The sequence below is a fragment of the Salvia splendens genome, chromosome 4 (genome assembly GCF_004379255.2).
Source record: "Salvia splendens isolate huo1 chromosome 4, SspV2, whole genome shotgun sequence".
Classification (NCBI taxonomy): Eukaryota; Viridiplantae; Streptophyta; class Magnoliopsida; order Lamiales; family Lamiaceae; genus Salvia; species Salvia splendens.
In genome coordinates this window covers 35,318,126-35,335,870 of record NC_056035.1, presented here as the reverse complement: position 1 = coordinate 35,335,870, position 17,745 = coordinate 35,318,126, and the positions used below count along the sequence as shown (strand labels likewise).

The 17,745-nt window shown below is 38.8% G+C and overlaps 2 protein-coding genes across 2 annotated transcripts; one reads left to right on the top strand and one right to left on the bottom strand.

The window, feature by feature from the left end:
* Window positions 1-9,547: 9,547 nt before the first annotated feature.
* On the top strand, window positions 9,548-14,292 carry LOC121800486 (alkaline ceramidase-like). The gene is made up of 3 exons (XM_042200053.1): window positions 9,548-9,808; window positions 11,509-11,839; window positions 13,532-14,292. The coding sequence occupies exons 2-3, from the start codon at window positions 11,586-11,588 to the stop codon at window positions 14,043-14,045; spliced, it is 768 nt and encodes a 255-aa protein (XP_042055987.1). The 5' UTR covers window positions 9,548-9,808; window positions 11,509-11,585; the 3' UTR covers window positions 14,046-14,292.
* A 328-nt stretch (window positions 14,293-14,620) lies between these two features.
* On the bottom strand, window positions 14,621-17,089 carry LOC121797859 (stress response protein NST1-like). The gene is made up of 2 exons (XM_042196616.1): window positions 16,604-17,089; window positions 14,621-15,051 (listed from the first exon to the last, which is right to left on the bottom strand). The coding sequence occupies exons 1-2, from the start codon at window positions 17,000-17,002 to the stop codon at window positions 14,869-14,871; spliced, it is 582 nt and encodes a 193-aa protein (XP_042052550.1). The 5' UTR covers window positions 17,003-17,089; the 3' UTR covers window positions 14,621-14,868.
* Window positions 17,090-17,745: the final 656 nt, after the last annotated feature.

Sequence of the window (17,745 nt, the reverse complement as noted above, 5' to 3'; positions counted from 1 at the left end):
TTGGAGATGAATTTTTTATGTGTTCTCCTTTAGGGTTAGTATTTTTAGGGTTATAGTTGTTGGGCTTAGAGTGAGTTGGGCTGTAACCTAATATACTAAGCACTACTATGATTCGTATATGGGCTTTAATTTGTTAGGCTTGGGATGATATACATAACTACTTTATCATGCACAAATTATGTTATTTCTTTGTTAAAATGTATTAGTGCTTTAACATTATATAATATATCAATATTTTTTTAGGAAAACATAAACTAATAATTAGTATTAATTTAAATAAGATAAAAGAAGTTTTTATTTAAATCAAAATTGAATATTATAAATTGTAGATTAATTATTCGATGTTGATGCCAATTTACTGTTCAATCCTATATGTTCTTAGAATATATTAGCTCTCTTTGTAAATGACGTAGAGATCAATGTTTTAATCCTCATATATATTCTATTAATTTAATTCATTATATTACAGTATATTCTTTTACTATATATTACTATATAATATTGATTTTATATTATATATATATATATGTTTTTTTTCGGTTTTATTCGGTTTTGGTTCGGTTTGAGTAAAAAATCGAACTGAAACACCAATGCTCACCCCTAGATATTGTTTCTCAAAGATCTACTTTAGTTTTTTTTATCTCAGTCTAATATCGAAAATAGGGATGTCAATCGGGCCAACCCGCTCGGGTTGTTGGGTTATTCTGACAGGTTGCAATTTTTCGACCCTAACCCTTTGGGTTTGGGGCTAATCGGGCCAAAAAATTCAACAATGCTTAGTTCCAATTTTTATTTTATTAAAACTTAGAATTCATTTCCACTACTTCACATAATAAAGTAATTGAATTACTTAATCTTCTTTGTTTTGTAAACAATATAATTATTACTATAATGATAACACAATTATTGTACTCCTTCCATCCCATGCTACTCGCACATTTTTCTTTTTAAACCGTAAATTAAGAATTGAGTAATTAGTGTATTAAATTAATAATTTAAGTGTAATAAGGAAACACTCAATAAGTGACACTTAATTAATTATAATATTTTAATTAAATATGATAATTCTTACATAAAATAATAGTGCAAATAGTTTAAAACGAGACAAAAAAAGAAAAGAAAAGAGCTAATAACAAGGACAGAGGGAGTATAAAATAAAAAAATGAAAATAAAAATAGGTATTTATTAAATAATAATAATATTTTAAATATAATATCATGAACTTTGGAAAATAATAATCTCAATATTAATGTATTCTAAAAAATATAATCATAAATTTGCAAAACACAAAAGTGTTAGCATATAATTGAATTCGTTTGTAGTATTCATTATGATTTCTAAAATGAGTAATTTTATCCATAAAATTTAAGAAAGCAAAAACTAATAAAATTATGAAAGCATGGTTTATATTCAAAACAAATCTTCAATTTATTCTTTTAATTGAAAAGTGTAACCCGTCAGGTTGACCCGCAACCATATCTGGCCATCCCGCCTAACCTGCCGACCCATTCGGACTGGCCCATATAGCCCGTTTTATATTCGGGTTGTAAAAATATAGCCCTAACCCTATAATTTATCGGGTTATACCTAATCGAAATTCATTTGGCCTTTGGCCATGCATTTTAAGATGTGCTAAAATTCATGCAATGATATCCTCTATTTTATTTTATTTACTCCACTCATATCAGTTGATTAAAACTATATAAAAATCATATGTCGAAGTCCAAATGCTTCATTTGGAGTGGGATAATATAAGGACATTCTCTTTTTGTAAGTGTTCATAATGTTATGAATTTTTTTTCCTATAAATTTATTAAAATTTGTATTCATTATTTGAAAATCTTATGTCCCGCGCATAACACGGGTGATAACACTAGTTTCTAGATAAAGATCAAGCGCTAAGAGTGTCCACTATAAGGCGGACACTCCAATAGCCCCGCCCCCTTTTTTTTCCACAGCCCTAATTTTATTGTCCACAGCCCCAAAAAATTATTTGCGCCACTATGATGGACACTTCCAATAGCTACCAAATTTTGTAATCAATTTTCATTTTAAAATATTTTTAGTTTCAATCAAGTATAATTAAAATCATCGCAACGTAAATAATTAGAAAACGAGGTAATTGGGAACAAATATTCGTTGTATTGAAAATGGTAAAATTATACAACGAATATTTAAAATAAAATACAAATAAAAACTCTGCCACCGTCTACTCGGTGTCGGAGTCGGCTTCCTTGTCTTCTTCTTCTTCTTCTTCTTCTTTTTCTTCTTCTTCTTCTTCTTCTTCTTTTTCTTCTTCTTCTCCTTCTCCTCCCTCGCTGCTGCCGGTTGCGGTTGCCCTAGGAGCATCATCAGCCAACCCTAGACGACGCTCAATCCGAGTGATGAGCTTATGGTATATATTCCAGATGTACGGGTTATCGGTGGCTAGGTATTTGCTACAGACGTCTTGCAGTTGTTGCATCAACTGCACATCTAGGTTCTCCCTCAAGACCTCGTGGGGACCAGGAACCATAGGCTGTGGGATTGGGGCGGGCTGCGAGATGCGCGATCCAGACGCGGCCGACGATAGGCGGGAGGCACTTCTAGCCCCTCTGGCGCTGCAGATAGAGGCATGTTGTCTCGGGGGTCGTCTTCGCCTAGTGTGTATAGCGGCGGGCTCTTCGACTTGCTCGTCGTTCTGCTCGAACGAGTGCGAGTCGCTTCCGCTGCTTTAGTCCCCGGCAAGGTTGTGTCTTGTACGCTTCGGCCCAGGAGCTCCAGTGACCTCTTGCGTGCAGATATCCTTGAATTTCGGACAATCCGCGAGGACTAGATACTTCTCCCACATTGTGAACTTCGGCCAGCCCTCCGTGTTGTATTGGCCCATCGACAGGGCCTTCACATCTGCTTCGCTTCGGCCACTATCAAGGTGGAGAAGGTTGTTCTGGTATATGCTCGCGAACCGCTTGGTAGCCGGCAGAATCTTAGACCACTTTTTGCGGATCTGTTCTGGGTCGCGCTCTCGGGCGCCGGCAGGTTTGAACTCGTTGTATGCCATCAGGACGCGCCTCCAAAAGCTCCCCGCGGTATGATCGGTGCCCACTATGGGGTCCGATGTGATGGCATCCCACGCCCTCGCCACGGCAATGGACTCCGCTTTGGTGTAGAGCTTGCCCCGTTTGGAGCCCTCGCCACCGCCACTGCCGACGCCGCTGCCTGAGCCACCGCCACCGCGGCCGCCGCCAATACCGCCACCGCCCCCGGCACTGCTTCGGGTCGGGTGCTGCAGGCATATCTGGGACGCCGGAACTGAGCAGACCCATCATGGTATCCAGTGCGTCTTGATCTGCTTCGGTGTAAGGAGATTGGCTGGATAGGAAATGGGACTCTGGACGCGGCTGGTTAAGCGCGTCGAGGTTGGGTCTGTAATCTCCAAACGCTGAGCGACTCAGATTCCGCTGAAAAGGTTGGGGCGTTGGAGAAGACCTCCACGACTGAGATGGATGAAGGTTTGGACTCGATGCCCACGGCGGGGGAGATTGACTCCAAATCCACAGCTGGGACGGAGACCCGCCATATCCCGAGGGCTGAGAAGGATAGCCGCCATACCCCGACGGCTGAGAAGGATAGCCGCCATACCCCGACGGCTGAGAAGGATAGCCGCCATATCCCGGTGGATGTGAAGGATAGCCGCCCGACGGCTGTGAAGGATTGCCGCCATAGCCCGATTCCTGCGAGCCGGGTGATTCATCGTTTCCACCGTGCATTTTTAGATACTGAAAGTGTAGATAGTGAATGAAGGGAGAGTGTGTGAAAATGGCGAAAAAATGGGTGGTGGAGGAGTGGTATTTATAGAGTTAATTTTTTTTAAAAAAATAACAAATTTCGAGGGGCGCCGGCGCGCTTATCGCTGGCACGCCTATAGGCGCGGTGAAAGGCCGACCGGCACGTCCTCGCCCCGGTTTCGCCGCATGACCATCCGCCCCCTTTTTTTCGTCCGCCCAGGGGCGGACGTCGCCTGCACTATAAGGCGCCCCGGGATCGCCCCCGGCGGGGCTATAGGCGAGGCGGTCCCATAGTGGATACCCTAAGGCCCCGTTTGGTAGCTATGTTACGATTAGATAAGAGGATTAATCTGGGTTTATTTGTGCATTTGGTAGCTATGTTAATAAACTTAATAGCCCGTGTTCTGTATCCGGCCCGCACAAAGCCCATTAAAAAATCTATGTTTTGACATGTTATGTAACCACCCATTTTGGCATGTTACATATCAAGGATACCTAGTTAATTTTGCAAAATACATTTATACCCATAATTTAAAATTTTCTAACCCTAATCCAAAACTAACACCACTTCCTCACTCCATCACTTCATAAAACATACGTCTACTTCACAAATTCTTCACTTCACAAAACATAACAACTCTTCCTCACTTCACAAAACATTCTCCCTCCCTCCCTCCATTCTTTCCGGTGACTCAAACATCCGGCGACTCCATTACTTCCGGCGAGACTCCATTTCTCCCGCGACTCTATTTCTGAATCAAGGTTAGGTTTTTTGCAAGTATTCTTCAAGATTTATCTGAAATGTTTGGAAAAAAACCCCTCGAATGTCTTGGATTATTTCAACGCTAATTTCTCCAATTTCTAATTGTTATACTATTTCTCCAATCTCTAATTGTGTGACTTCATTATCTCTTGGACACATTGCAGCTCTATCTGCGTTTTCCTATTTCCAGATTTTGGTAAAACTTGGGCCTCTTGAGCTTGTTCAAGTTTGGTACAGATATTCACAGTACGCCTGCAAAGGATTGAGTTTGTCCGACTCACCATTTCATACTTTTATCCCCAATAGCAACAAAGAATGAATTTTTATTGATGCATATGCTGTTATACCATATTCTGAACTCTATATTTGTGAAAATTTCCAAATGCCTTTTCGAATCCTAACAAGATTTTGTTACTCTCTGCATATCCCCACATAGCCAACATACCCAACACTCCAGTCTTTCATAATCTTTCTGTTTCTTGGGTTCTCATCCTTTTCTCGTATGTCTAAAGTAGCTTAGTTAATCCCTTAAAAGCTGAATGTGGATGATTATTTTACTACTCTTGGTTGCATCCTCAAAAGAATAGTAGTTGTTATACATTCTGTTTCATTATTTGGAAGCACATTTTGTTTTTTTCTTTATCATAAGCACATTCATTCATTAAAAAAACAGAATCGTCCATTCACAACTAACTTATTCTGCCGGGGTGTGAAGCACATTTGTGACTATGCAAATTATTTTTTTTTGTGCAGACAAGTTTGATTATTGAAGATGAAGCCTATCTTATGTAAAAACTCTTCACTTGAGGTATCCCGATCGAAACCCATTATCAGACTTCCACCCTTGAGCCACAAGCTCCTTCATTGTTACAGCCAAGATTTCTTCTTCCTTTCCGGACCAACTACGCCTGGTCCTATCACCTCTGTTCCCTCTACGTGCATCAGTCATTTCAAACTGCCACAATGTGAATGAGAAATGCACAAGTTACTTCACTAATAGATAAAAGTAGCTACTGAATTCGATAAACTCCATAAACAACAATGGACAATGGACAGCTACTGCATCAACAATGGACATTTGAACAAATTAATTCGCCTACTTGTTCAGACGGAAGTGAGTAAACTCACCGGATTCTTCGTGATATGGAAGCACTGCTCAGAAGTGAAGGTAGTGTGTTGATAATACAGAAAGAGCGGTTGTGGCTGTTATTAGGGTAACATAACCCATACTTATAGGAATTATTAGGGCAACATAAGGATAATTAAGTAATTAAATAAAATTAATGAGGATATTTTTGACAATTACAATTTTAATCCTTATTTGTGACTTGTTGAACTGATGTGAATCAAATTGTACATTTTTATTCCCCTAACTTTACATGATTTATATAGTTTGATGCTTGCAAAAGTGTGTTTTATGATGTAGGAATGAAGCTCGGATGGTGAAAAAAGTTGTGCAAAATTCCCAATATGACAGACTGCCTAGTTTGCGTCGTGAGTCCAGAAAGCTCTCAAAATGAGGCACCCGGCCGGGTGTATTTTATGCCTAATAATTATACACGGCCGGGTATGATTTTCAGAATACGAAAATTCCAGCAAGTCCTCAAAATTGGCCACCCGGCCGGGTTAATTTTATGCCTAATAATTATACCCGGCCGGGTGAATTAATTCAAACTGCAATATTGCAGTTTCGTTGACGGTTTGGAGAACGTGAGGCAGAAAAAGGCTGAGAAAAGAAAAAGGAGAAAAGGGAGGTGACGGGGAGAAAGAAAGGTGGCAGAGAAAGAGGGGGGTAGAGAGAGAGTGAAGTGACGTGAGAGGGGAGAAGAGGTGACGGTGGGACGAAAATTGCAAAGGAATGGAGATCCAATCTTCATCATCCCGGAGGAGATTCGCTACCATCTACACATCAATTTCATGAGTTCTTCTTGTTTATTGGTTGTTGATGTGTAACTAAATTCTCACGTTGCTCCTAATTTGTGAAAGATGTAAATTACTTTAGGATTCTATGGATTAATATTATTCTATGATCTTTTCTACGGTGCTTTTACGTTGAATTATAATTCCGGCCTGATTTATGATTCAACCTTGTCTTTTAGCCAATGTCTCTTTAACTTGGTTAAAAGGTGGAAACGTAGATGAAGAGTTTAAGATTTGTATCGTGTTCAGCATATGAATCTTGGATAAGTTAATTTACATGTCGTTACAATAATTGTTGGATATTTACTATGCGTATGTAGGAATGTTTAATTGATTTTGTAAATGAATCATGTACGTTGGAACTTAGAAGTTGGATTAGAGCTTACTATGCGTCTGTAGGAGTGATAATCTGATGAGTACGAATTTGATCTTAGTGTTCAACAAGGTTAAATTCAAGCATCTATGAACATGTTCAGTGTGAGTAGAATGAACGAGATTTTTACAACTTTCATTAGATTAATCTTTAATCCATAGGTTAATTGGTCCGTTAAGTTAATTCACATCTGGAGCATATTAGGAGCAACGTTCTCTATCTCTTGAGTTTCTCTATTTTCATTCTTTAGTTTTCAATTTGTTTATTAATCTTGTCAAACCTTGTTAAATAGCCTACGCCTCCCTGTGGTTCGACACTCGAAATACTACAATCGACTCTGTACTCTTGAAGATAGATTGTAATATTAGAGCTATTTTATTAAACTTGTGTGTTCTAAATCCATTAATATAAAAGCTCGAAAATTACACATCATGAACCAAACACTTAAATAAGATAATTCACAATTATCTTAATCTACCAAACACCCAATATATATTTCTTAACTAATTGAAACTATGATAAGTATCATGAATTGTATCATGCCTAGTCGAAACATGACATAGCTACCAAACGGGCCCTAAGAGTGTCCACTATAAGGCGGACAACTCTAATAGCCCCGCCCCCTTTTTCGTCCACAGCCCCAGATTTTTTTGTCCGCGCCCAAAAAAAAGGTTTCCGCCACTATAGGTGGACACTTCCAATAGCCCCAATTTTTTTCGTTTATTTTAATTCAATTATAATTAAAATTATCGGACTATACGTAATTAGAAAAAAATGGCTATAAGTGAAGAAATTTAAATTAAACACTACATTTTCGTCGTATTAAAGTACTGGAAAAATTATACAACGAAATATTAATCTATTGAACATCACGATGGTGTTCACACTGCGCCGCCACCTCCCCTACGTGCCCAAACTTCTTCAATCAAATCGGCCTGGAGTGCGGTATGTGCTGTGCTCCTGCGCATATCAGTGAAACGTTGGATCAAATATTCATTGCTCCGTGGTACGCCCATCTGGATCAGCGTGCAGGCAACACCGTTACTTGTACTTGCGCTATCTTCCGATGTCTAGCGCTCTGTAGCAAATCCTTCATCTTCTATTATCATATTATGCAATATGATACATGCTAACATAATATTCGCAACATCAACTTCGTGCCAAACTCATGCCGGGCACCGTATAATGGCCCATCGCGCTTGGAGGACACCAAAAGCTCGCTCAACATCCTTCCTAGCAGCCTATTGTTTTCGCGCAAAATATTGTTTCTTCGGTCCAACCGGTCGGCAAACTGTCTTGACGAATACGGGCCACCAAGGATATATCCCATCTGCCAAATAGTATCACTTACTGTACTGCGTGTCGTTGGCTACAAAGCTGATTTCGGGACCCTCCCCCCGGCACTCATCATTGAATAGAGACGATGACTGAAGAACATTGACGTTGTTGTTCGAACCTGCAACACCGAAATACACATGCCAGATCCGCAAATGGTAGTCAGCAACGACTTCCAGGATCATCGAGGGATATCTGTCTTTGAAACCAGTAGTGAACTGGCCTTTCCACGCCACCGGGCAGTTTCTCCACTCCCAATGCACGCAATCGAAGCTTCCTAACATTCCTGGGGAACCGTGAACCGCACCGTGCATATCTAGCAGTCTCTGGCACTCATCAAGGGTGGGCTTTCGTAGGAACTCCCCACCAAATATTTCACGGATCCCCTTACAAAACTGTCTGAGCACCGTTAGGCTCGTCGTCTCACCCATCTGTAGGTATTCGTCGAACATATCAGCCGGTCCGGCGTAGGCAAGCTGCCGGATTGCAGCGGTGCACTTCTGAAGAGTAGACAGCCCGATCCGGCCAGTGCAATCACTTCGGAGGGTGAAGCACCGGTACCGCTCCGTCAAATTCGTCGCTATATGGTTGAAGAGCTGTTGCGACATTCTGAATCGCCGACGGAAAATCTCGAGTGGATAACGGGGGTTATCCACAAAGTAGTCTCGACGGAAAATCTCGAGTGAATCGCACTCCGCCGCGCGCGCCGCATCCTCCGCGTCGGCGTCGTTCTGCACCTCTTGAATCAGAGAATTCCACGCCTCGTTCCACAAATCGTTCATTTTAAATACCAATGGAATCCACAAATTTTAGTGAGAGAAAGTGAGAAAGTATGCGTGAAGAATTGGAATGGTGTAAAAATAATGAGTGAAATGTGGTGTATTTATAGGTAAATTAAATTTAATTTAAAAAATAAAAAATCGTCCGCCCCGCCGCCCGGCGACCGGCGCGTTCTCGCGAAGGCCTTCCGCCCCCTTTTTTTGTCCGCTTCGGGGCGGACTTCCCGCTCACTATAGACCGCCCCGCCGGCGGGGGCGGCCGGCGCACCTATACTATAGTGGACACTCTAATGTGATAGAAAAAATGGATTGGAGATTGGCGAATTTATAAGGTCGACTAATATTAACTCCCTATTACACATTTTCTTTTTTATATTCTTATTATACTAATTTTATATTAAAATTCATATCATTTAAAAAAATTTAATTTTGAAGAAAAGGAGGAAGTATTTATTTACCTTGTTTTTTTAAATTTTATACTCCACTAATTGCGGCGGCCGTCCCCGTTTATATTGACGACAATAAAGTTAAATTTGTAAACCTATTTCCCAGCGCTTAAATTTTATTAGGCGATTCTATTAATTTGTCACCCGCAGTCCAAACACGAAACTCTCAATACGCGCGGTGTCGCGCGTGGGAACTAATCGTATCCTGTCAAAATCAAGCATTTTGGAATTCCAACCCTTCTTCTACACTAGAACTGAAAATTGTTCCAAGAGAAAACGAGAGGAGATCATCGAATTCTGCTTCAATTTCGCATGGGAATGCAGATTGATATCTACGTTTAAAGCAGTGCAATTGCATCCATCCAGCCGAATTTCAAGTTTTCCAGTGTGTGTGCTGACGACGCCGTTCAGATCTGTGTGCAAAGGTAAATCCTGTTTGTGTTATGTCTTCTACGCACAATTTGTTATCCTGGAACTGCATTTTGTTGTGCGAAACTGTCGGTTTCTTTTTTCTTTTCTTTTTTGTGATATAAAAATAGTAATTGGGATTCTGTCTGCAGAATCATTGAGTTCTTAACTTCTATGCCTTTCCTCCATCTGTTTTATGGCCCTTTGTTGTTTTTGCTTAATTTTCCCTAGTGATTTGGAGAAAATACATATTGTATTGTAACTAATTTTTTTGATATAAAATACTGAATCGGGTGTGTGTGTATGTGTGTGAACGTGTACTTGAGTTCTAACCATTCAATTATCCAGAAAAATGAAATATTTTGTAAACGTGGCCCTCTTAAAAGTTGAAGAATGTTTAGATTTTCTTGATTTCTTGTGGTCAAGGAAATCGGTAGTTCTTGTGAATATATTGTTCGTCCAATGTTATTGTTGCTGTGTTGCGTGTACCAGTTTCTAGAAAGTAGTTCCGTGTTAACTGGACATGCTATACCGCAGTATAGCAGGATGCTTAATTAAATGCTTTGTCTTGATACCCCAAGCAGATGTGAAGGATTATATTTCGGACCAAACGGAGGAAAATGTTCAAAATTGAAAATTAAATACTGAATTTTGATTGATACTGGGTAACAATCTTCAAGAATTGAAATAATGGTTAGAAAGAACAACAAACTCAGGAGATGCTCTTCCCTGTCTAGTGTCTACCAGCCTACCATAATTCCGAAGTCAGTTTGTTGAGTTTTATCCAATGGCTAGCCTCTTATTTATAATGAAGTAGCCCTCAATCCATGAAGCATCCTACTCGACATGGCAACTAACTAAACTATTCTGGAGATAACTATAAATTTACTGAGACTCATCAATGATATAGGAGAAGAGAGAAATAACCTAGTTGAATCCTAAAGCTTCCTCTGCCTGCTCAAAGACCCAATTTTGTCACGCGTCTGTGATGGGAGTGTATAAAAAATTGTTATAGGAGTACAATTTGTAAGGTTCTACCACTCTATGGTAAATCGTCTACTTTGTGGCTTGTGCCAGAATAATACCCAGAGATGGAAAAATCCAAATCTTTTTGGCCAACCAGTTTCTCTGAGTAAAGTTCCGCTCTGGCGCAGCGTAAGCTTTTTGCTCATAACTAACTGATATATTAGTGTTTCAGTGTCTTGTAATTTGTAAAGCGTGTGAATATTTATTGTTGGTCAGAGGCTCTATTTGCTATTTGTCTGAGGTTTTTTTTACTCCCGTATGCCTAACTGTGTATGAAATTCTACACTAAAATATATGTACTGCTATTATATTATTGTCTATGGCTCTAGGCCAATCCATTGAGCAAGTGAGCAATCTCTGCTGTTGGATCACTTTGAAAATATTGTGTTATTAACAAAAATATTTGTGGATCATCTACATTTGAAACTTGATGTTGAATAGAGAAGTATTCATCTCCGTGTTTTATCAAGTCTATAATGCATATCCAGTCGAAAGAATGCCAACTACCTTGTACTTAACAGAGCCATTCACCTTCACTATGAATATCTTGTTGATTGATTTGTATTGATCCTTTTCAGCCTCCTAAATGGTTGCATCTTTTGATTAGTTTGAAGAGCAAGAAAAAGAAAGGTCATGCTCGATAAATACTATTGCTTGTCTACTTACACGGCTTCTACTTGCATTTTTTCAGTAGGATTTGTTGAAATTATTCAAGTCCTGAGGCGTTCTTCAGAAAGGATAATCCCATCTGGGCCTATATATTGAGATATGACAGATGATGTGTCAAGTTTTTGGGGCCCTGTCACATCCACACATGAGTGGTGTGAGCCAAATTACGTCTACTCATCTTATATTGCAGAGTTTTTCAATACCATCTCTATTGCTCCAGGCATCCTTTTAGCACTCATTGGTCTTGTGAATTCATTGAGACAGCATTTTGAGAAGAGGTTCTGTGTACTTCATATATCAAATATGATACTTTCTATTGGCAGTATGCTATATCACGCCACATTACAGCGACTGTAAGTTCTTATCTCTCCCTTCTTTCTTCTGATCAAGTTCCATTTTGTAATGTGCATAATATTAGTGTGTCTTGTAGTGTGCATATACTATTTTATTTGGGTGGTGTAAACAAGACATGAAATATGAAGGCAGGGTCAGATGAGAAAAGTCCTGTAAATAGTACTTGTGAACCAATGCTATTAGGACCGTTGGGGGCTATAGTAAGCACCTAAGCAATTATTTATACCTAGTCAAATTAAAATAATAATGACTTTGGTGTAATATAAATCCTTACAAATGCCACAAGATACTAGCACATAATATGCTATGTGCTTCTAGAAAAATGCTGTTCTAAGTATGGAGTTACCAGTGTGACCCCCTATTTTCTGTAGATACTACTTTTTCTTTAACTAATTTGACATAAGGAGTGAAAAAAAACCAATACTGGTATTCCAGTCTTAATTTTATTATTAGTCATTCATCGAAGTAATAGCTCAATGTTAATGTCATTATCTATTTCTGTTAGGCATATAGAACCCCCTCCGTAGCTTGCCTGTTACCGTTTTACTGTACAAACAAGGTAGCCCGCTCTCACAAATCTCTAGAATCTCTATCTACAAATTGAGTTACTATTTTTTTACTGAAAAAAGGTCAAGCTTTCGGTTCGTTCGCTTGTTCTGGTGGCTTTGCTGGACAGTTGATTGGTTAACACTTAACAGCTCATGTAGTCATGTTTAGGTAAACCATAGCAGACAGCAACTTAGAAATATAACAAGCAGCTTAATGTTCTTCTTATGATGGATCTTAATGTATGGATGATAAATCCTTCAATAAGACTGGCATAAGTTATTGTGCTACTAAACTTTTGGGGCATATATACCTGCCTGTCCAGACAACTAAAATCAGATTTTGTGTTTCTACTCTGGTGTACTTTCAGTTGCGTGAATAAAAATGGTTGTAGCAAAGAGACTAGTATTATATGGAAGTATAAGGAAATATGATGACTAGATGTTTTGGGGAGATTTCTCACATTGGGATATGAGAGTGCTGTTTGGTGAAAGGTTGATTATATGTATAGGTGGAATTTAATATCTATAAAATTATAGATTAGTTGTGCAATCATAATTATATTAGTTGGGAAATGTTGAATGGAGTATCGCCGCATAATTTGATTGGCATCTGCTGATAAACTTAGTTGATGGAGACGAATTCAGTTGCTTCACCTGTTTTTGTTCTTTTTACTCCCTAGATCCTTAAAGCAACCTCTTCACCTTCATGGATATCATAAAAAATCATTCATCAACATTGGTTAAATTAGGTGTATTAGAACTATCTGATGAACAAGTGGCCTGGGAATCAATTTTTCTGTACATATGTATTAGTAGTGTATTGATCACAACTATTTGTGTATGCTGCATAAATTGATTGAAGTTTGCATAGCTAATAGCATTAGTGAGGCAACAAAGGAAATGCTAGTAATGCTGTATTATTGGTCTTCTTGGTTCTTGTTCTGTGATCATGTAGTAACACAGAAAAAGTAATGTGATTGATGAGTTTTTTTTTTAAATTAAAATTTGTCTAGATTCATGATTTCTTTGTATGATCTGCTATCATGAATGTGCCTTCAATTTCAATCCAATCATAGGATATCTAGTGAAAAGTGCTACCCTGCAATCTTTATCTTGACAAACATTTGAAACTCTTTTTTCCAGGCAACAGCAAGGTGACGAAACACCTATGGTGTGGGAAATGCTCCTTTATATTTACATCCTCTATTCACCCGATTGGCACTATCGGAGTACAATGCCCACTTTTTTGTTCCTCTATGGAGCACTATTTGCCGTTGCTCATTCTCTCGTTCGTTTTCACATTGGCTTCAAAGTGCACTATGTGCTGCTTTGTCTTCTTTGTGTTCCGAGGATGTACAAGTATTATATCCTCACAGAAGACAGGTCAGCCAAGCGACTTGCAAAGTTGTATGTTGCCACCCTTCTAGTTGGGAGTCTCTGCTGGCTAGTTGACCGTCTGTTTTGCAAGGACATTTCTCGTTGGTACTTCAATCCCCAGGGCCATGCAATGTGGCATATATGCATGGGGTTCAACTCATACTTTGCCAATGCATTCTTGATGTACTGTCGTGCTCAGCAACGGGGATGGGATCCGAAGGTCAACTATTTCTTGGGAATTTTCGCATATGTGAAGATTCAGAAACCAAAGGCTCAATAGAAGAAGGCACTGCAGCTTGGTAGAACTGAAAGTTGTGTTTGGAATGGGTTAGCACTAAGCTGTTGACTGACGAAGGCAACTTATCTCTTCATTTTTGTCTATTCCAGAATTAAAATGCATTGTAAATGATAGCTTGATGTAACTTGATGAAGTTTCTGACTGTAAAAATAGCGTTTGGTGGTTGTACCGTATTTATCAACTAGTAGTAGATTTTACTCCAACTAATTACAGTCAACTGAATTTCTAATCTTTTGGCATATAGTGTTTTTACATGGATTTTTCAAACTTTTGAAATTAGTTCACCGGAAATGAAAAGGTCGATATGGTTTCATATAAAGTCTCCTTGTACCAGCCAAGTTAGACATATTAAACGGCGAACCTCATTTTCTTAAACTGAAAATGAATATAGACATATAATAACATTATTAATCATACTATGATAAAGTCGACTGACAACTTTTTTACTTTGAAAATGTTATAGTAAGAATGAAAAATTGGATGATTAAGAACCGGTTATAACCATCGGCACTTGATTATTATAACCGTTTGATTCACCCATTCTGGGCAAGGCTAAATTATAAAACTCAGACAAGTCTTTTCCACACCACACATCTAAAAATGATGCATCAATGCTGCAAAAATACAGAGAGCAATTACGCTTTCGTATGATTAAAGGATTAAATCCAGGATGAAAATATAAAAACTCCCCCAGCTGCCCTAGTACCGTGACAGCATTTAACTTGAACAAGTAACTAGTAGTTGGGCAGGCCTTACGATCAGATCCAAAGTCGAAAAGAGCTAAGGATGAAGCTGTCTACACACACTACTTGGGATATGGGAGTGGAACATTGTCAAACACTGCATTCACTGCTGTCTTCACTAGATTGTGTTCGTCAATCCACTTTGAACTTTGCCTACGCAAAAGCTCTTTCTTCTCTTTCTTTTGCTCCTCAATCTTATTCTCTCTCATTCTCCAGTATTCAAGCTTCTCTGCTCTTTCTTTCATCTGCATCACATCAAAAAAATTAAAGCATATGCAACTAGGTTTCATCTTCAGAATAATTACAATGCTGGTATTTTTTGTTTTTCACATATTCAATGTCAACTTTGCACATTCCTAGTAGAAGGAAACAGTTACTGGGCTGATGAATATATTTCACAATTGGGAAAAATCATGATCAAGTTATGACCTTTTCTAACTTTTCATATCATAAAATTTGGAACTCCAAAGTCTGATCAATGTACTACCTTATATTGAACTTTGAGCAGTGAATATAAAAAATGATAAAAAGTAGTTTAGGCAATGGTTGAGACTACAAATAATTGCAGCACAGCACATACCATTCAAGAAGCTACCAGAATAATGCCTGTCTTTGGAGTTTGAACTTAGAAACCTCATTTTTTCGGTTGAAAGAGGCAAACTTTTGCAAATTTTACATGTTTAACCTCATACTACTTGTTTTCAGGCGACTTTCCTAATCAGATGACCATCTTAAAGAGTTTTTTTCATTAAGAGGTACTCCCTCCGTCCCCCATTAAGACTCCTATTTTGCCATTTTAGTCCGTCCCCCACTAAGAATCCTATTACATTTTTACCATAAATAGTAAGTATCACATTCCACCAACTTATTTCACTCACATTTTATCATAAAACCAATATATATATGTGGAACTCATATCAACTAACTTATTCAATCTACTTTTTTTCACATTTCTTAAAACCCGTGCCGAAACCAAATAGGACTCTTCTTAGGGGATGGAGGGAGTATTTTGAACATTGTAGCTTATTTTTAGGGATTACACAGTCATTTCAACTCATATTATTTGGTAAAGTAGAATAAAAGTATTTTTCCCAAACCATTCTAAACATATTAATTTACAAATTTAACAATACATAGGGTTTTATTCGTGAACAATTCACTTGGGAGTGACAAATTAAGACTACATTGACTATTTAGTCACTGCACAACAAGCTACATGCCAAAATGAACCTTAAAATGACCTTCTGGTGATTGAAAGAGCAGAAATTTGCAATCTGTAAGGTTAGCACAAGTTCAGTTTGATTTTTGTAATGAATGTAGTTCAAGGGGAAGAGTCTTATAAATGACAAAAGTTCGTAAAACAAATTTAAGAAAAAACTACACTCATACCCCACAGTGACCACACTACATATCAATATACCTAGAAATTATGCTACTAAGCAAACAAACAAACGCAAGTCCACTCACAATGGCCAGAAAAATCTTCATTTTCAAACGCAATACATACAGAAAAGTTAATACACCGCGAAATATGCATAGAAGAGTATGTTTGGTTATTTTGGCAACAACAATTTTCTCTTATAGAAGTTAGAACTAATAGAATCTGTATAAGCTCAGAGAACAATAATAAAACTAGTTTTGCGAATTATACCAACGGAAATGAAAAATGCTATACTTTGTAGTCTTGTATGCTATGCCTGGTAAATTATGCAATATATTACAGTCTCAGTTGTTATGCCTCATTCTTAGAATAACAATCAAATCGAATTTTAGAGAAATCGAATGAATTTAACATACCAACATCTGCCGGAACTCCTCTTCAGCAGCCTGTCTCTCGATGGCCTCTGCCTTCTTCTTCGCATCCTTGGCCAGTCTCCTCTCTTCGTTGGCGATCCGCAGCGCCTCGTTTCTCGCCGTGTCCTTCCGTAATTTCTCGATTCTCTGCAGCTCCATTTCATTGATATAATCCTTGCGGATTTCTTTCATTTTGCGATCGTAATCGCGGCGGAGCAATGCCAGTTGCCTGTTGGCTTCCTTGGGGTTTCGCGGCGGCTTCCAGGAGTTTATATAGGAGCTTGGAGGGTCGAATTCGTGCTGGTGGTGGTGGGCGAGTGAGGATCCAGATGCGGTGGAGTAGTGACGGAGGGCGGCGGAATCGGAGGAGCCACGCCGGAGAAGGTGACGAGAGAGCGACATTTGTGCGTGTTCGTGTGTGTGAGGGAGGGATTCCGTTGAAAGGGTTTTGGTTCTGTTGCTTTGCCCAATTTTTTGTATTTTGATTTTACTTATTTATTCATAGAGAATTGATCTGCTGAGCAACAAATTTGGGCGACTCTTGTGAGCGCCTGCTCCACGTCAGTATTTTATATCTTGTGCACACTCTATAGATTCTCTATCAGAGCATCTCCAATGCTGACGGACGTCAAATAGCCGTCAAATAGCCTTCACACTGCCACATCATCAGCACTACAATTCTCCTGCCACATCAGCTTGCCACATCAACTGGACATCAAATAGCCATCAAATAGCCTTCACACTACCTATCCACATCACTAATAACAATTATATAATTTAATTTACACTTGTATCAACATACGGAATTTAAATTACGAGACAAATACGGAAAATTCGAATAATAATATTAAAATTTTTTTATTACATTAATATAAAAAAAAGTACAATAATTAAAAATATTACATTTAAAAAATTACATAAATTTGCATAAAAACTAACGCCTTGCAGTCCTCAGCGCCCACAACTCTTCAACTAAATCATTTTGCAGTCGAATATGAGCCTCCGTCTGACGCATGTCGGCATGTGCTTGGAGGAGGGCTTCTTCATCGTGCGGTACCCCACCTCGTACGTTGGCGGTGATGACGCCGTGGCTTGGACCTGCTTCATTATCGTCGGTGGCCCAATCAGTCAGTTGTACACCTTCA